General features: G+C 49.3%; 1 protein-coding gene across 1 annotated transcript; it reads left to right on the forward strand.

Moving 5' to 3' along the window:
* The first annotated feature begins 1,811 nt into the window (after positions 1–1,811).
* Positions 1,812–19,454, forward strand: SMARCC2 (SWI/SNF related, matrix associated, actin dependent regulator of chromatin subfamily c member 2). Its single transcript, XM_029955463.1, has 30 exons — positions 1,812–1,823; positions 1,919–2,038; positions 2,940–3,025; positions 3,491–3,572; positions 3,674–3,766; positions 4,318–4,387; positions 4,618–4,687; positions 5,611–5,686; positions 5,988–6,119; positions 6,225–6,340; positions 6,718–6,842; positions 7,874–7,933; positions 8,056–8,093; positions 8,417–8,547; positions 8,812–8,883; positions 10,892–11,005; positions 11,472–11,625; positions 12,311–12,403; positions 12,637–12,756; positions 12,849–12,911; positions 13,254–13,512; positions 13,753–13,914; positions 14,175–14,239; positions 14,443–14,578; positions 14,661–14,827; positions 15,193–15,327; positions 16,977–17,358; positions 17,672–17,755; positions 18,032–18,097; positions 18,643–19,454. Exons 1-30 carry the CDS (start codon positions 1,812–1,814, stop codon positions 18,717–18,719), a joined length of 3,360 nt encoding a protein of 1,119 aa, XP_029811323.1. The 3' UTR covers positions 18,720–19,454.
* Positions 19,455–19,827: the final 373 nt, after the last annotated feature.

The following is a 19,827-nucleotide window of genomic DNA, read 5'->3' on the forward strand; positions in this document are numbered from 1 at the left end:
TGGGATTCCAGCCCCCTCCCTCTCTGCTTCGCCCTCTGCCCCTTGTGTTTCTCCACTGCCCCAGTGGGTCCCGCTGCCAGCCGCCCACCCTCCCCTGGGCCAGAGCCTTCCCGGCTTTTCCGGGAAAGGCAGCCGAGGGTGGACTGGGTGTCTGATGTCCCCCCCCACACACACACGCCCCAGCGTGCCCGCCACGGTGCCCGCCAGAGCTCCCCACGGAGCCAGGTACCGACAGGCTGAGGCCTCCCTAGTGCTTTGTGTATGTTCAGAGAGATGATGAAAGCAGGACGGTAAACAGCCACAGAGCAGGCCTTTGGCTGCTCATCAGCCCTAAGAGGCTTTCCTCCCCCCACCCCTCGCCGTCCTGTCTCTACCGCTTGTCCCTCACCTTCATCCAAGGGCCAACGAGACCTCTTAGGAGGCAGGGTATAGCAGTTCCTGGGCAGCGACCTCTTAAACCATTCCTCAGCTTCACAATGAAGTCGCCGGGCCACCTGGCCTTGCACTGCCTTTGGTCTGGGATTCAGAGGCTAGGACAGCTTTATATCTCTAGCCCCCCAGCTCAGAACTGGAGATAATAAGGTAGTGAACAAAGGGTTCCAAAAGCCTTACCTGACTTTTCTGTCAAACCTCTTCCTGGTGTTGTCTTTGTCTTTAGGCCTGGTTGAAAGGGATATTTATACATAGGATTTTTCTGTGGAGATAGTCTGCCTCTTCCTTTTCACTATTCCCAATTAGAGCCTCTGTTTCTAGCTTTCCTTCAGCCCCCCAGTTCTTCCTGCCCAGCTTTGCAGCCTGTCAGAAGTGCGATGGGTGGTTTAGGAGAGCGCCCCTCTGATCCTGGTTATGGCCCTATCTTGGAGGTCTCTCTGAGTGTCACAATCCTGACAAACAGCTGGTGGGTCTGTGGCTTTTGCCTGTACCTCAGCGTGAGGCTCCGGTTCCCCAGCCTCTACCTTTGACCTTTTTGGAAGGGGGATCAGTCTAGGGGCTTAGTCTCTGGCCCTGGGGGGATTGACAGCCTGTGAGCTTTCAAATTCAGCTTTCAAGTTCTTAGGTCTTTGTCAGTTACCTTTTCCTTCAAGGCTCTCTTTACATCTCCTACTGAGAGGAGCACTTTTCTCTGTGATTAGGGTTGAGGAAACAGGGGTCAAAAGGTAAAGAGAAAGTTAGCCTCTTGGCTCAGATTTAAATTAGAACAGAAGGCTGGGATACTAGGTAGCATAATATGGAAATGTGTAAGAAGGCCCAGGGTTGCTTCTCTCGGATACAGTTTCATCCGAAAGGATAGATGTTTTCTTGCTCTTTCTCACGGGCTGGGTGTTAACAGCTGGTCCTTGCCATCTAGGAAAGCCTGTAAGGACATCTGTGCCCAGTTCCTAGCAGAAACAGAATGCACAAACTCACTCTTTCAGTCTGTTTGCCTTGCCTCACTTCCTTGCACCTTTCTTACTAGGCTACATTATAGGGGGAGTCTTGGCCTTCCTTAAAGTTACCCCCCAAGAAATACACTGTTGTCTTGCTTAGAGCCTCAAAGGTGTTGCTTCCATTGTCTGAACTTAAGGAACCTTCAGAATTTTACCACCCTCAGTGTTGTTGATGTGAAATCAAGGTCCTTCAACTCCATTTTCAGTGTGTAGCTGAGAAGGAATAGGAAGTTTCCCCGGCCTCCAATGCTGGCAGGCTGGGCTGGGGGCAGCAGAATGTCAGCTTCCGGTGAGGGGGTTAGAGGGCTTCCCTTCTGCCATTTTCTTTATGGAAACTAGACATGTGGGGGAAGAAGATCCTATTTTTTTTTTTCATTACCCCAGATGCTTCTAGAGGTACCTGGGAAGAATTAAGGGAGATAATAGACAATTTATCTGGGGTCTGCCTTTTTTTTTTTTTTTTTTTTTAACCTTTCCCTCTGTTTCCTTAGTATATACAAGCTGAACCACCCACCAACAAGTCCTTGTCTAGCCTGGTTGTACAGCTACTACAGTTTCAGGAAGAAGTTTTTGGCAAACATGTCAGCAATGCACCACTCACTAAACTGCCGGTGAGTGCAAATTCAAGGGGAATCCTCCAAACTGGAAAGGGAGTTGTGGGGGGTTTGTAAATTTCATACTTTTTGAGATCTGAGTGATTTCCTATCATCCCTCTCCCTGGTCAGGGCATTCCTAGCTTTCCCTAGTCCCCAGTTTACCACTCCCTTTGTCTTAGTGATTCTTCATGCAGCAAGGCACACCTGGCTGGCTCAGTCGGTGGAGCGTGTGGGGTTGTAAGTTTAAGCCCCACATTGGGTGTAGAGATTACTTAAAAATAAAGTATTTATTTGTTTGATTATTTATTTATTTAAGTAGGCTCCACACTAGGCATGGACTCCACAGGGCTTGAACTCATGATCCTGAGGTCAAGACCTGAGCTGAGATCAAGAGTCAGATACTTCACTGACCCAAACCACACAGGCACCCTTAAAAATAAAATCTTAAAAAACAAACAAACAAACAAAAACTTTGTGAAATAGGTTATCTCAGAGTGTCTGAGCTCATACATGAAACTCCCATGCATAGTTAAAAGGAATTTGGATGAGATTTGGATTTGCACAGGCTTGTGTTCAAATCCTGGCTCTGCCACTTGGTGCTCTGTGATCTTGGGCAACCATTTAAACCTTTTGAGTATCTATTCCTTCATCTCTAGATGGGATTAATATCTCTACCTTGTAGGGTTTCTGTAATGGGCAATGAGGTAACCAGTAAGTACGTGGCACAAGGTGGGGCTTTGTGAATACTGGGTTCTTTCTCCCCCTCTTCCAGGCCACAAGATACAGTGGCATAGGGGTTAAAGAAGTCCAGCTTTGAGGGAGAGATTAGTTTTGCATGGGACTCTGTGAAAGGATTGTTAAGAAGAGAATCTAGGATGCAACTCTCACATACTTCTTTCCTATCTCGATTTTGTAGATCAAATGTTTCCTAGATTTCAAAGCAGGAGGCTCCCTGTGCCACATACTTGCAGCTGCCTACAAATTCAAGAGTGACCAGGGATGGTGAGATGCCTTCTTCTCTATGCTTCTGACATGTAGAGGGACTTCCCCTTTATGATTTCCTGGGGTCTTTCTGGGGTGGGAGAGCATAGGTAGACATTCTTGTGAGTCTCTTACTTTGCTAGGTCAGTAGGTGTGATTAGCTAGGTCAGAAAAATGGCTGAGAATCAGAGCCAAAATAGTCTCTAAGAGCAAATGAGTACGTGTGTGTGTGTGTGTGTGTGCATCAGTGTGTGTATTGTAGAGGAAAGGGGATTCTCAGGTGGCATCTCAAGCTTTTCTTTGTCCTTTTGGACTAAGTACAGTGATTCCTGAAGTCGAGCTTAGCGAACCCCAGATCCGAGGTCATTTTGGCAACTGTTGTGAGCAAAGCTGCTTCCTGATTTCCCATGCTGAAAAGTCACATACCCTAACCTCATCCTCAGACACAGTCTATTAACACTCACTGAATACTTGCCTCTTCTCAAGGCGGCGTTACGATTTCCAGAATCCATCACGCATGGACCGCAATGTGGAAATGTTCATGACCATTGAGAAATCCTTGGTGCAGGTAATAGTCAAGAACTTCCCTTGTCCATCTCCTTTCCCTCAGTGAAAATCCACATCACGCCTTTCCCATGATCCCATCCCATCTGTTTCTTCTCCCTGCAGAATAACTGCCTGTCTCGACCTAACATTTTTCTGTGCCCAGAAATTGAACCCAAACTGCTGGGGAAATTAAAGGACATTATCAAGAGACACCAGGTAAGTGGGTGGGTCAGGCGCGGTTTGGGAAACTCCATGACCCAGTCTCCCTGATCTTTTCAGGACAGTGAGCAGGCCTCAGGTGACATGCTTTCTAATGCAGAGGTGCCTCTGTTTGCTTCTCTGTTTGCTTCTCCCACCTCCCAGTCTTGGCAGGTTTGGATCACTGTTCCTAGACACAGCACTGGCCTGGGGGTACGGAAAGCCAGAGATTGCCTGATTTCAGAGGAATGAAACCTTTCCTCTGGAACTCCATAATCACAAGCAGATATCATTGCTAGGGACATATAGTCAACTTTACATATCTATTCAGAGGATTATCCGTAGCAACTTTTAGTTCTTTGCTTTTCTTCGTTATTAGCACAATTCCAGCCATTTCCCTCTGCCTCTCAGCCAGTGTGTGCTTAAAGAAGGCAAGCCAACTTTAATAGCTTTCTGAGCAGAATATGATTAGGAAGGCAGGTCTGTGGTTAAATCTTATTTTGGTTTATTTATACCCATGAGGAATTCAGAGGGCACCATATTTACCTACTTTTCCTTGTGCCATTCAGGGAACAGTCACTGAGGATAAGAGCAACGCCTCCCATGTTGTGTATCCCGTCCCAGGGAACCTGGAAGAAGGTGAGACCTGGGTTTTCTTGGCCACTGCAGTGGATGGCTTAGACTGGCAGTGGGGGCACTGCTCAGCCCCCACACAGTGCCTGGGCTCCTCCTCTCTCCTTTCAACCCTGAGCTCTCCTACTGCCTTATATCCCTATTTCTAGGTCCCTGGCTGCAACACAAGTTGTGTACCGTTATTTTCTGTATGCCCCTTTAGCTTACATCTCTCCTTGTTCTGTTTCTACCCCCAGAGGAATGGGTACGACCAGTCATGAAGCGGGATAAGCAGGTTCTTCTGCACTGGGGCTACTATCCTGACAGGTGAGGACAGGGTCCTGGGGCAGGGTTACGCGTGAGAGCCAGACTGAGAAGCCCTAGAACATCTAGCGATGCAAGCAGTCTGTCTTTTGGGGTTATTTTTAGGTCTGTTAATTTGTTCTCCTCCTATCTATTCTGAGAATTTTCTGTCTTGGGAGAGGTTTGGATTTCTTAAATGAGGCTTAGGCTAAAAAGATTGGGGCTTTATGTGTGAAATGGCTATTCCAGTATAATTTTTGATAAGTAAATGTTAGAAACAATCTAAATGTCTAACAGTGGCAAGTACTTTAGCACTTTGTATATCTACTCAGTGGACTATTATACAGCCATCGAACTGATAGATATAACATGGATAATTTGTAGATAGATATTAAATGCAAAAAAGTGAGAGTGTAAAATAACATCTAGTAACATTGCAGTTATGTAAAAACAAAACCGTACAGAAAAAACTTACTGGGAAAAATGTAGACCGAACAGTTGTATTGAAGTGACTCTTTTTTTTTTTAATTTTGAAATTGTTTTTATTATTTTATAATGAAAAGGATACCAGTATTAATTGGAAAAATAATCCTACCAAAAGATAACCCAACACCCAAATACTCATTTGCAAATGAGAAAGAGGGGCGCCTGGGTGGCTCACTTAGTTTAGCGTCCGGCTTTGGCTCAGGTCATGATCTCACGGTTTGTGGGTTCGAGCCCCATGTCGGGCTCTGCTGACAGCTCAGAGCCTGGAGCCTGGTTCAGATTCTGTGTCTCCCTGTCTCTCTGACCCTCCCCTGCTCACACTGTCTCTCTCTGTCTCTCAAAAATAAATAAAAAACATTAAAAAAAAAAAGAGTTTTGCAAATGAGAAAGGTAAAAGATTTGCACTTTATTTTTTCACAACTCCATCCCATTGACCCGACTTCACCAATTTCCCTTGGCAGTTACGACACTTGGATCCCAGCCAGTGAAATTGAAGCATCTGTGGAAGATGCTCCCACTCCTGAGAAACCTAGGAAGGTGAGCTTTTCTTGTCCCCTGACCCCAAAAAGTATGCCAGAGGTGCCTGGCTGGCTCAGCTGGTTGAGCATGTGACTCTTGATCTTGGGATTATAAGTTCAGGCCCCACATTGGGTGTAGAGATTACTTAAAAATAAAATCTTAAAAAGGAAAAAGAAAAAGGTGGTTTATACCGGGAACAGACCACCGTTTGGAGATGAAGCACAGGCTTTTGTGCCCTTGGGCTTTTCTGTTCAGGGTCCCCAGACAGAGGTGTGGCTTTCAGGCTTCTCTCCAGCACAGTCTGCCTTTTGTACTCTAGGTTCATGCAAAGTGGATTCTGGACACAGACACTTTCAATGAATGGATGAATGAGGAAGACTACGAGGTAAATGATGACAAAAGCCCCGTCTCCCGCCGAAAGAAGATTTCAGCCAAGACACTGACAGATGAGGTAAAAATATCTCTTCTTTCTTCCTTGATCCCTTAGCATAAGTCTCAGAATAAGTCTTCAGTGCGGCTTGTTGGCTGACATTTATGCCAATTCTCCAACCTGCAGGTGAACAGCCCGGATTCAGATCGACGGGACAAGAAAGGGGGGAACTATAAGAAAAGGAAGCGTTCTCCCTCTCCTTCACCAACCCCAGAAGCTAAGAAGAAAAATGCTAAGAAAGGGTATGCCAGCTCCTACCCTGCTCCACCTTCACCATCCTCTCAACACCAGGTTGGAGGAAGGAAGAACAGGTTCCTTCCCATGACCACCTGGCCCTGACCCGGGCAGGCCGTATTCCTGTTGGTCCTGAGAGGGACAGTGAGGTCTTCTTTAGCTGCCCCGTTGTTAGTTCTAGTTGCTTTGAGTCTAGGAGACTCAAAGAGAGCTAAATCTTCAAGTGCTAAGCCTTTGTACCTCCCAGCTCTGTAGTTATGGGTTTCTGGGTATGCTCAGTTCCACCTTTGGGATTCTCTCTTGCTTTGCTCCCTTTGAACCTCAACTTCCAAGGACTCCTTGTTGAAAGATGACTGGATTCTCTTTCACTCCCTTTTCTTCCCAGTCCCTCTACACCTTACACCAAGTCAAAGCGTGGCCACAGAGAGGAGGAACAAGAAGACCTGACCAAGGACATGGATGAGCCTTCACCAGTCCCCAATGTAGAGGAAGTGACGTTGCCTAAAACAGGTATGGGTCACATTAAACCCCTGGGACCTACCTTCGGATTTTCCCTGATTTTCCCAGCCCAGCTCTAGGTCTTAAGAATCCCTCCCTTCAGTTATTAAAATCATCCTTATCACCATGGACAATCCTCTGACTTCATATCCATATCTGAGTTGTGGACTGTGCTTTGCCCCTGAAAATGGTTGTCTCCAAACTGTTTTTGATCACGTACCCCCATCAGTGAAGTGTTCCAGCTCAAATTGTATATATCTACTGTTATTCCGTTACTTTAGAAACCCTAGAAAACACACACAAACATTATCTAAAAATGGGAAAATGTAAAAAAAGATTAAAAAACAAGTATAAAAGAGAAGTTCTGCTATTCTTCCTGTGTATTCCAGTGGACCATTTTTGCATCCTATGTGAGAACTGCACCTTGGAGATCATTGCTCTGCAGTGCTATAAACTTGTACAGTTGTAAACATGGAATATGATCTGTACTCCATAGACAAGTCAAATAATATCCAGGAGTGTATTTCAGGAGTGCAGTAGGTGGGGGGCGCTGAGAAAGAGGAGGTCTGGTTTCTACCCCCTCGTCAAATCACAGCAGCTCTCTTCTGTAGTCGTGTTTTCTCCTGCGCTATCGTGTATGGATTCAATTAAGGAAAGTCCTCTGCTTTAAAAAATGTTGCAGATTTGACCACTCCTCTACAGAGTGATTTGGTCAGACTCTGTCTCAGTCCATTAAGAAATTACAGACAAATTGATGGAGATAAGGAGACCTGTCAAAGACAGAAATGATTTAATCGTCCATAGAGTAAAAGATGCTTCTATGTAGGAAAACACTTAAGTGAATTTTGGGCGGGGGAGGGAGGGAGAGTGGCAGGTGAGTTTCAAGCCCTGCAAAGACTGTGCCTGGAGGGAGGTACTGCCTTTTGGGATCAGGTAGAGAAAGTTTTTAGAGAAAGTGAGACCTCTAGACTTGTTAATGGTGGAGAGGGAAGGGCTTGATTTGGGCAGAGCCTGTCTGATAACATGACTCTCTCTCCTGGCAGTCAACACTAAGAAGGATTCCGAGTCAGCCCCAGTCAAAGGCGGCACCATGACTGACCTGGGTAAGAAGGAGAGGGGGGCTCAGCTGTCATATTCCCCTAGCCTGCTGTGGCTTTTCAGAAAGTAGGATTCTCCTGCCCCACAGGAGGTTCCAACCTTCTATTTTGCTGCCTCTCTCTTTCAGATGAACAGGAGGATGAAAGCATGGAGACCACGGGCAAGGTGCAGCCAGTTTAGAGAGGCCCTCTCTACCTCTCTATGGGATTCTGATTTGTGCTTACAAAGTTCTTTTTACCCAGAATTTTCCATTGCCCGGAGTTTTCCCAACTTAGACTAGTTCTAGCTATTGTTCAAAACTCAAAACTGACCCTTTCCAAGTTCCCGGCCTATAACTGTTCATTCCCACACTCATCCTTAGTGCCCACATTCCTGGGGTGTGGGAGAAACAGAGGGTTACCAGGGGTACAATGGGGGTGTGGGAGAAACAGAGGGTTACCAGGGGTACAATGGGAATGCCGCATGCCTAGCAGCCTCCATAATTATAGGACGAGGATGAAAACAGTACGGGGAACAAGGGAGAGCAGACGAAGAACCCGGACCTACACGAGGACAATGTGACTGAACAGACCCACCACATCATTATTCCCAGCTATGCTGCCTGGTTTGACTATAATAGGTATTCTTGTTCTACCTTCTCACGCCTCCCTATTTCCTTGCCTCCTCTTCCTATCTCCAAATAAGTTATTTCTTCGTTAGCCAGGTGGACTGGGGTATATTTCAGTTTTAGGGGAGCTCCTGGTCTCTTTGAGTCTTGCAGCCTGTGGGAAGTTTTCCTCGAGGAAGGGAGAACAGTTCCCCCTCCCTGCCTTCTAGGTTTTTACCTCTTTGGGGCTCTCATCTTCACCAGTACCTTCTGAATCTATTCTGTCTTCTCTTGCAGTGTTCATGCCATCGAGCGGAGGGCTCTCCCCGAGTTCTTTAATGGCAAGAACAAGTCCAAGACTCCAGAAATGTAAGGACTCTCAGCTCATGATTCTCTTTCTCCCTTCTGTCCCTGATCACCCTTCCTGACCCAGCACCATCCAGTATTTCTTGTGCTCCTTCCATGAGCCAGGCACTGTCCTACTTTTACAAAGACACGATGTCTGCCCACAGGCAGCACCCAGCCCAGCACTGTGGCCTCAGTAGCATGCTCTCTGGGATTTGCTTGGGGGCGGTTTTAATAGCCTGGTCTTCTGTACAAAATGGATCCCTGCTCTGATGCCTCCCATTTCTTTCAGCAGAATACAGAGCCTTGCAATCCATAGTTACTAAGATGTGTAAATGCAAATACCGTTGCATAAATAATAGCTTTGACTAAAATGTAAGTGACTATTACCAGGCTGGTCCTGGAGAGTAGGTTTTAATAGAAAAACAAGAGGAAGAACTATGAAGTCTTTGAATTAAAGCATGGAGAGGGCTCCCTGGAGAGATGTGTTATGTAAAGTGCAGTCTTGGGGCTTGGAAGTCTCTATCTTCAAGATGTTGCCTCAGGCTAAATCTGGCTTTGGATGAGTCTTGACAACCTTCTATGGTTAGAGATGCTCCAGGATAAATATCGTGGTGAGAAGGGTGAGAGAGCTTTGATTCCCCCCAAGACCTGAGCAAGCTTGCTTTTCAGCTGCTCCTTAGCTTCCCCTCTTTGGGGCCATCTTGCCTTCCCACCATGTTTCTTTACTTGTAGCCTGCTGTGGTTTTCTCCTCTTCTTCCGGGGGAAAGAAGGCGGTAGTGACCTGGTCACATGAGTTCAACATGGTCTGTAGGCAGGTTGGATGTAGAACTGTTCTACACCTAGCTCTCTTGATATAAAATAGTAAATAGTGATAATTGCCTATACCTGTTGAAAATTTACTATCTCCCAGACACTATCCTACGGCTCTTACATGTATCAGTTAGTTGTCACATCAGCTTTAGAGGTGGGTCCTATTATTCTCTCTAGTTAAAAGTTGAGGTACAGAGAGATTAAGCCACTTAAGATCACACAGCCAGTAAGTAGAAGAACAAGGATCTGAATCCTTTAGACTGGCTTATGGTCTCAAACTTTATGATGCACATTTGCTGAGCTCCTGAAATGTACCTGGCACTGTACAAGACCTCCATAGATCTTTCTATTCTTCAGCAGATACTCCACTTTACAGATTAGAAGACTGAGGTTCAAAAAATTTAAGTAACTTGCCCAAAGCCAGATAGAACTGGATTTGAACTTAGATCTTTCACCTTCAACATATATTCCTTTTATTTTAAATTTTAGTGAGCTCCGCACCCAGTGTGGGGCTTGAGCTCATGACCCCAAGATCAAGAGCCACAGGCTGTATCGACAGCCAAATAGAGCCTGTGACTCTTGATCTCCGGATCATGAGTTCAAGCTCCATATTGAGTGTAGAGCTTAATTAAAAAACAAAAACATGCATTCATTATATCATGTCATGTTGACTAGTTGGAGGTATGGATAGCTTCCCGTTAACACCTGCCTTTGAAAATAAAGGCACCTTCTGTTTTTATTGCTTGTTCAAAGGCTGGGTAAAACTCCCCCAACTACAGCCAAGGAGGTAATTCATTTAGCTAAAAAAACCCCATTAAGTAGGGGCTACTGGGTGGTTCAGTCGGTTAAGCATCCGGCTTCGGCTCAGGTCATGATCTCATGGTTCGTGGGTTCGAGCCCTGCGTCAGGCTCTGTGCTGACAGCTTGGAGCCTGGAGACTGTCTTCAGATTCTGCCTCCCTCTCTCTCTGACTGGCTCCTGCTCATGCTGTCTCTCTCTTAAAAATAAATAAAACATAAAAAAAGAACTATCAAGGAAAATGTAGCAGTGTTTGAAGCCCTTGCGTCTAGTAAACCCTTGTGTTTGCTGAGGCGAATGATCCGCTCTTTTCCCTTTGTTCACAAGAGGGGTCATCGGCCCTTTTATCACTCTTCCTACCCTTCTGTCCTCAACAGACTTACTTTTTCTTCCTCTTGTTCATGTTTTGTCTCTCCCAAGCTACCTGGCTTATAGGAACTTCATGATTGACACTTACCGGCTGAACCCCCAGGAGTATCTCACCTCCACTGCCTGCCGCAGGAACCTGGCGGGTGACGTCTGTGCCATCATGAGGTGGGTCTGCAGCTGAGGGGCAGGGGGCACCTAAGGCTGTCTGCCCACAGATGTCTCTTGTCAGAAGGAGGGCTGCCAGCAAGGAGGGTAGGGGAACAAGCGGGGGGAAAAAAAAACACGTCTAGAGAAAGGCAGAGTTCATATTCAGGGCATGTGTGCCTTGGGAATGGCGGTGGCATTCTCCGGCATGTCGAAAAAAGGAGAAGGAATTCATCTGTGGTTGAAAGATTCTGGTTCGATTTTACTGGCTATCCAGGAAGAGAGGTCTAGTAGGTGGGTGGATATGGAGAGAGGTTCCCCACTGGACAAGTAGGTAGACCTGGGGGTCACTGGGTGTAGGAGGAGATGGGATCTCCCAGGGAGCAGAATGGGCAGAAAAGAGGACTGAGGAGAGGGAGCTTTATGCCCCACTTCTACCCGTTTCTGGCTGTCCCATGTGACCCTGTCTCTGCCTCTCTCCTCCCAGGGTCCATGCCTTCCTAGAGCAGTGGGGTCTTATTAACTACCAGGTGGATGCTGAGAGTCGACCAACCCCGATGGGGCCTCCGCCCACCTCTCACTTCCATGTCTTGGCAGACACACCATCAGGGCTGGTGCCTCTGCAGCCCAAGACACCGCAGGTAGGGTGAGGGGCTGTGGGGGCAGGGAGGGGCTGGGGAAAACTGGGCTTCTTCGGACTTTTCTGTTTCTAGTTTTTTAGGGTAATTGTTCAGGAATGTTTTGAGACTTCTTCCTTTTCCATGGGATGCAAAGAGCCACGGGAATCAGCCCCGTGTGTTTAGCACCGTCCCTCAGCCTCTGTACCTAAGACTGTGAGGACTTGCTGAGGGAGAAGAGATGCTCCTCGTCCTCGAGGAGCAGACAGGCCAGCGTAGGGCACAGAAGAGAGAGAGAGAAAGATGGCTGAAAATGAAGTTGCATGAAATTTTTTAACTTTGTCGTGTTTCCGACATTTTTTTCCATTTTTGCCTCATAATTATTATCACTTCCATTTTTCCCACCTCCATTTCATACATTACAAAAACTAAGAGAAGACAGATTTTGTGGCTTGCCCAAGGTCACAGAGTACCAAATCTAGGATTAGAACCTAACTGTCCAGCTCCTAAAGGAACCTGTAAAGATATTTGTGAATACAAATGGGTATCATGCCAATTACAGATCTAATTAATCATTAAGGGAACACGGAACAGTGGCATGAGTGCCCCCAGAGCTTGCGGGCCGCCCAGCATTTGGTCTTGAGGCCCCCAGGGGCTTGGCCTGGTCATTTCCTGCCCAGCCTCCATGACGCCAAGCTCTGTCTCCCAGGGCCGCCAGGTTGATGCTGATACCAAGGCTGGGCGAAAGGGCAAAGAGCTGGATGACCTGGTGCCAGAGACGGCTAAGGGCAAGCCAGAGCTGGTAGGTGGGGTGTAGACCCCGCTGGGCTTCTTATTTGCCCCTTTATTGGGGGGCCCCTGCCCGGGGAAGAAGAGACGTGAGAGCAGAGGAGCTACAGCAGTGAGGGAGGAAGTCCCACCCAGGGGTGTCCCTGGCTTTGGGAAGGAGGCTCCTTCTGTCTGTTTTCTCTCTCTGTCTGCCCCTAGCTCCTGCGGTCACTTGTACTCACCTCTTTCTTTTCCCTCCACAAATAGCAGACCTCTGCTTCCCAGCAAATGCTCAACTTCCCTGACAAAGGCAAAGAGAAGCCAACAGACATGCAGAATTTCGGGCTGCGCACAGACATGTACACAAAGAAGAACGTCCCCTCCAAGGTACGGAGGTGTGGGCTGACTTCAGGGGTAGAGCACCTTCACTCTTCAGAAGTCATGGGCTTCTCTTTCTGACCCGCTTGTTTCTCCTGCAGAGTAAAGCTGCAGCCAGTGCCACTCGCGAGTGGACAGAACAGGAGACCCTGCTACTCCTGGAGGTAATTGGGGCAAGGAAAGGAGAGAGTTCTATGAAAACAAGTGGCCAGGGTGCCAGCCGCACCTGTGAGCGCAGAGAGTGGGGGGGATTTGTCCCCAGCGTCTCCTCCCCACTGCCTGCTGCACCTGCCCTAGGGAACAGCTGCAGGCCAGGCATTTGGGCCATTTCATTAACTCCATATCCTTTCTTAGTGCTACTTGGAGATTCCCCTGGGACCCAGCAGAATCCACAAACACCACAACACAGAGATCTTTGAAGCCCGCTACCCTTAGTAGGATGGGGGGAGTTGACCTTCAAGGAAAGTGGCTAAGTAAGGAAGTTGTGTCTCCACCACTACCACCAGGCCCTGGAAATGTACAAAGATGACTGGAACAAAGTGTCAGAACACGTGGGAAGCCGCACGCAGGATGAGTGCATCTTGCATTTTCTTCGTCTTCCCATTGAAGACCCGTACCTGGAGGACTCAGAGGCCTCCCTGGGCCCCCTGGCCTACCAGCCTATCCCCTTCAGTCAGTCAGGCAACCCTGTTATGAGCACTGTTGCCTTCCTGGCCTCTGTCGTCGATCCTCGAGTCGCCTCTGCTGCTGCGAAGTCGGCCCTAGGTAATGTGGAGGGGTCCTGGCCTCTTTGGTTTGAAGGGCTGGTTACTCAGACCTTGAAAGCCCCTCCAGTTTGGCTGCCTACTGGCGTTGTCTGCTGCTGGCGTCAGCTTGGGCACCTGTCTAGCTCCACGCTGGTCTAGATCCAGAGATGGGTTTGTGAGGCCGCTTTCGCAGGGCCAGGGCCAGCTAGAACTGCCTGCCTACCCCTGCCCCCAGCCTTGTCCTCTCTGGATCTTGCAGAAGAGTTCTCCAAAATGAAGGAAGAGGTACCCACCGCCTTGGTGGAGGCCCACGTCCGGAAAGTCGAGGAGGCCGCCAAAGTGACAGGCAAGGCGGACCCAGCCTTCGGTCTGGAAAGCAGTGGTATCGCCGGAACCACCTCTGATGAGCCTGAGCGGATCGGTGAGGCCTGGAAAGTTCCGAGATTTCTCCCCTGTCACAAAGAGTCAGAGCTACCTCATGTCCTTGTGCTGTCCCTGCCTCAAGTTGTCGAATGGGGACAATTGGCAGGGATTTTATTTTCCCCAGGACTCCATTTCAGGGACTGTGGCTCCCTGCCAGTCCTCTCACTAAGATTTTGGGTAGGAGAAGGGGCTTTTGGAAAAGTGTCCCACAGACAGACTGTATCAGACATTTCCCGTTTCCTCTTCCCATGGGCCTAGAGGAGAGCGGGACTGATGAGGCGCGGGCGGAGGGCCAGGCCACAGAGGAGAAGAAGGAGCCCAAGGTATAGCGGCATTGAGCTGGGCTGGAAGGGTGGAGGTGTTGGGGTGGCACGGTGGGGGAGGGGATGCTGGGCTCAGGTGGGGCTGTCCCCTGGAGTCCAGGCACCTCCAAAGTGTGAGGTGAAAATGCATTTTCCAGTCTGGGCCTTTTGTGTGAGTACCAGCTGCCCTGATACTGTCTCCTTTTCTTTTACTGGGACATCAGGAACCCCGAGAAGGAGTTGGGGCTGTTGAGGAAGAAGCGAAAGAGAAGACCAATGAGGTTCCCAAGAAGGATGAAGAGAAAGGGAAACAAGGTGACAGCGAGAAGGAGTCAGAGAAGAGCGATGGGGACCCAGTAGGTGAGCTTCCCAGCATGGCGGTTGGGGGTCCAGGAGAGACAAGTGCGGCTGTAGGGCTGACCCCATCTCTTTCTTGGCCCAGTCGACCCCGACAAGGAGAAGGAGCCAAAGGAAGGGCAGGAGGAAGTGCTGAAGGAAGTGGTGGAGTCAGAGGGGGAGAGGAAGACAAAAGTGGAGCGGGACATCGGCGAGGGCAATCTCTCCACTGCCGCTGCCGCTGCCCTGGCTGCCGCCGCTGTGAAGGCCAAGGTGAGGGCCAGAGACCCAGGAGACCCCCAGGGTCAGAGCTGCCCTCTTCTCTGGTGGCCTGGTTGCTTCCCATTTTGATCCTGAGAGTAAGAGTTGATCATCTATTTGTGAAGCTTTTTGAAGCTTTTTAGCATTAGGCCTGTTTTTATTCTCTAATTACTTGATTTTGTCTTATCCTTTGCCACTCTCTCTCTCTTTTTTTTCTTTCATGTTCTTTTAAGAATATGAAGCCTTTGCTACTCTGTGGGTTCTGACCACAGCAAGTTCTCTCTTAAACCCTGCCAGCCTCTGCCCTCCCACTCTCTCCCTGGCATGTCTCCAGTGGGGCCCTCCCGCTGACGTGCCGCCCTCCCCACCTTCCCTAGCACCTGGCCGCAGTGGAGGAGAGAAAAATCAAATCGCTGGTGGCCCTGCTGGTGGAGACCCAGATGAAAAAGTTGGAGATCAAACTCCGGCACTTTGAAGAGTTGGAGACGATAATGGACCGGGAGCGAGAGGCAGTGAGTAGCATCCCCTGCGGGCCAGTGGAGCCTGGGGCCACACCTTGCCTCCCACCTGTACCTTGGTTTAGGACGGGGGACAGCAGCAGTGCAGAAAGTCTGAGAGTGACAGGACTTCACAGCAGATGAGCCGGAGGAGCTAACCCCAGGCAGTTAAGGATAAGTGGCCCACGGGTGAAGCCTGGAGCCTGAGGTCCCACAGAATGTTAGCATCATGGGGCGGAGATTCTAGTTGTTTTAGTTTTGGGTTTTTTTTTTTAACTTTTTTTATTTTAGAGAAAGAGCATCAGCAAGGGAGAGGGGCAGATGGAGAGAGAGAGTCTTGAGCAGGCTTAAGCATGGAACCTGACTCGGGGCTTGATCCCTGGACACTGGGATCATGACCTGAGCTGAAATTGAGTCGGACACTCAGCTGACTGAACCACCCAGGCACCCCAGGTTTTTTTTGTTTGTTTGTTTGTTTTTAGTTATTTATTTATTGGGAGCGAGAAACTGAGAGAGTGCGCGTGTGCACATGTACACACACAAGCAGGGAAGGGACAGAGGGAGAGGGAGAGAGAATCTTAAGCAGGCTCCATGCCCAGCTTGCAGCCCATTGTGGAGCTCATGACCTGAGCCAAAATCAAGAGTCGGACACTTAACCATCTAGTCGTTTTTCTGATTATCTCGTTTCCAGGTCCTTGACCATTGTTTTACCCATTGTAGACTCTGTAAATATATGTTGAGTGAGTGAGCAGGCTTAAGGGATGCTGAGAGGGAGGGGGCTTCAGAATCCAAGAGGTAAACCTGGAAGGGGGATGGGATGGACAATGTATTGAACCTTTTTTTTTTTTTTTAATTTTATTCATTTTGAGAAAGAGAGAGAACAGAGAACACAGGTAGGGGGAGGGAAGAGAGAAGGAGAGACAGAATCCCAAGCAGGCTCTGCATCAGCAGCGCAGGGCTGATGTGGGGTTGGAAGTCACAAACCATGAGGTCATGACCTGAGCTGAGATCAAGAGTCAGACACTTAACCAACTGCGCCAGTCAGGCACCCCAAACCATTTTGTTTTGAGACCATATAAAAAAAAAAAAAAATAGAAAACAGAGATCCTAACCTCAGAGAACCTGCAGTTTAATTGGAGATATCCAATATCCAATACAGAGGCAACAAAAACAGTGAATGTTTAAAATATCTGTCAAATTCAGATTAAAAGGCTTCAAATCAAGTATTTAATCCTGAGAGACAACAAAATAAAGGCAAAGCTCAGAGGCTAATGAGTTGATCTCGGATGACTCCCTAAAAATGGTGAGTGTTTAGCTGATTTTGAGGGAAGAAAACACAAGTTGACAAGAAGAACTGGAAATATTTTCCAAATGAGCCTAATGTCAGATTCAAAGCTTCAGAGCTGAAATGAGTAAGGGTTCCCAAGAGATTAACTCCGCTGCAGTGAGAAGCCATGTGGGCAGCTGGAAGACATGGTCGTGGGAATTCTCGAAGGGAGGACACGGGAAGGCAGGGCAAGGCAAGCCCAACCCCAAGATGGGCATTTGATGTGGAGAACTGGCAGAATGAGACACTGGATGTGTCAGAAGACAAAGCAGGGCGCAAGGTGTTTGTCTTTGTGGTCTTGTGAACGTGGGTAACGGTACTCAATTGGCACCGGCAGCTGGAGTATCAGAGGCAGCAGCTCCTGGCCGACAGACAAGCCTTCCACATGGAGCAGCTGAAGTATGCGGAGATGAGGGCCCGGCAGCAGCACTTCCAACAGATGCACCAACAGCAGCAGCAGCCACCACCGACCCTGCCCCCTGGCTCCCAGCCTATCCCACCCGCGGGCACTGCTGGGCCACCCGCAGTTCACAGCTTGGCCATGGCTCCGGCCTCTGTGGCCCCTGCTCCTGCTGGCAGTGGGGCCCCTCCTGGAAGCATGGGCCCCTCTGAACAGATTGGGCCGGCAGGGTCAACGGCAGGGCCGCCGCAGCAGCAGCCAGCCGGAGCTCCCCAGCCTGGGGCGGTTCCGCCAGGGGTACCCCCCCCTGGACCCCATGGTAAGTGCTGGGTTCTGGAACCCTTGCTGACTAGAGGGCTCCAGGTGAATGCTCTGATTCCTTCTCAAAAGGGATCGGTGACAGGACTAGAGATTTCTGCAGATGGGCTCCCTCACCTCTGTTATATCCTTGAGCCAAAAGCAATCCTGCCCCGGACCCAGAGCCTTGAAATTTTGTTCCAGGGATTTATCATTTATTCTCGTAGCAGGAAAAGTGGTGCTGAGGAGTGGCTAGGTTTTCCTCGCTGGGACAGTGAGTTGGTAAGGGAGATTCTATACCTCTCACCTTCTTAATCTCTCCTCTGTGTTTCCAGGCCCCTCACCGTTCCCCAACCAACAAACTCCTCCCTCAATGATGCCAGGGGCAGTGCCAGGCAGCGGGCACCCAGGCGTGGCGGGTAATGCTCCTTTGGGTTTGCCTTTTGGCATGCCGCCTCCTCCTCCTCCCGCTCCATCCATCATCCCATTTGGTAGTCTAGCTGACTCCATCAGTATTAACCTGCCCCCTCCTCCTAACCTGCATGGGCATCACCACCATCTCCCGTTTGCCCCGGGCACTCTCCCCCCACCTAACCTGCCTGTGTCCATGGCGAACCCTCTACATCCTAACCTGCCGGCGACCACCACCATGCCATCTTCCTTGCCTCTCGGGCCGGGGCTCGGATCCGCCGCAGCCCAGAGCCCTGCCATTGTGGCAGCTGTTCAGGGCAACCTCCTGCCCAGTGCCAGCCCATTGCCAGGTGAGAAGGGTCCTGGAGGGGGTGAGGGAGAGGGGTTACATGGAGGGATGGGAGGGCAGGTAGGGGGAAGGGCTTAGGCACGAAAACTCCACAATCCTTTTTGAACACTCTGGTAAATTAGAATACAGGGGGAAGGGCCTCTCTGGCTGTCCTCCACCATTCCCCACCCTGGCAGCTGCCACCTCTGGGATGACGTTGGGGCCTTTCACTGGTGGGTCACGGAGGAGTCCTAAGGCACAGCATCTCAGTTGTAAATTTGAAAAACAGCTACCTGTTTGCATGATGATTGGCATCCCCTTTGCTTGTTCCCATCACGTTCAAATGCCCATTTAGAGAGTTCCCTTGGGGGCAGGAAGATTTGGGGTATTTCAGTTTTTCCAGGATGAGGTGGGAGAGGGTGTTGGGAAAGGAAGTTGTATGTTGTGGGTACCTCAGTCACCTACCCACCCATTGCATGCCATGCCCGGTTCTGTGTGTCTGTGGTGGCCTGGGTCTGGATCCCTCTCCTGCTCTCCCTAGCTGATTCATCTTCCTTTTCTCCACAGACCCAGGTACCCCCCTGCCTCCAGACCCCACGGCCCCGAGCCCAGGCACAGTCACCCCTGTGCCACCTCCACAGTGAGGAGCCAGCCAGACATCTCTCTCCCTCACCCCCTATGGAGATCAAGGTTCCAGGAACAGCCCTCTCCCCACCACTGGGACCCTTCCCCAGCCTGGAGAGTTCATCACTACGTAAGGAAAGCTTCTCCTGCCCTTCCAAAGCCCCACAATGCCTGTCAGAGGCATGCATTTTTATATCGGATTATCCAAGGACTTCTGTTTAAAAGATGTTTCTAATGTCCGGGAGAGAGAATAGGATGGGGATGCTGCCCTCGAAGAAAGGGCTGGGGAAAGTGTTTATACAAGGTTCTAATTAACCACTTCTAAGGGTGCACCCCCTCAAAACTACTGCGTTTTTTTATGGGGAAAAAAATTTAAGTCCTTTAGAGGAAGTAGAGAGATTTAAAAAAGCCACATCGGAGCTCCCTCCACCCACTAAAACCAAAACCAACCAACCAAACACAAAAACCCCACCCAACTTTTACATTATTTGGAGGAGGGAGGTGACAGGAAAGGGGATTTAAAGTTCTGGGAGAGCTCTGGGGATAGAGTAGGGTGCCGAATCTGTCTCTTCCAGCCCCCCATTAGTGACTGAATCAACTCCCCAAACCCCTCAGCTGCCCGTCCCCAGTTTATTCCTACTAATCTCTCCTGCTGCTTCCTCAGTGTTGCTGTTCTAGGCCACCCCAGCTCAGCCAACGACCCCTTTCCCTCTGAATGTCAGTTTTGTGTTTTTAAAAGTCACCTGCGTAGTTGATGTCAGCGTATGTGTATTTGGTGGGGAAACATATTCTGGGGATTCCTGTGGTAGGTAATAGAGGAAGAAAGGGCACTGTTCTTCCTCCTCCCTGAGCCCTCTCAGTGGGCTCCTAGAAGACATGGAGAGGGGAGCTAGAGAGGATGGGGAGTTGTTAACCTGAATTTTTCAAAAAGCACTTAAGCACCTCCTTCTTATGACTTGGTGGGTCACCGCTTAACCTCTTCCCTCTTCCCCCAAGACCATCAGAATCTTGACTGGTAGCTAGGGGTTCCCTGGGATTTGGGGACAGTGGAGGGGAGCCCGTCCTAGGGTAGTGCCTACTCCCAGCTTGCAGCTCGGCTCTGCTCCTGGGTTCCACTGCCTCCCCTAC

The sequence above is a fragment of the Suricata suricatta genome, chromosome 10, assembly GCF_006229205.1.
Source record: "Suricata suricatta isolate VVHF042 chromosome 10, meerkat_22Aug2017_6uvM2_HiC, whole genome shotgun sequence".
NCBI classification, from domain to species: domain Eukaryota; kingdom Metazoa; phylum Chordata; class Mammalia; order Carnivora; family Herpestidae; genus Suricata; species Suricata suricatta.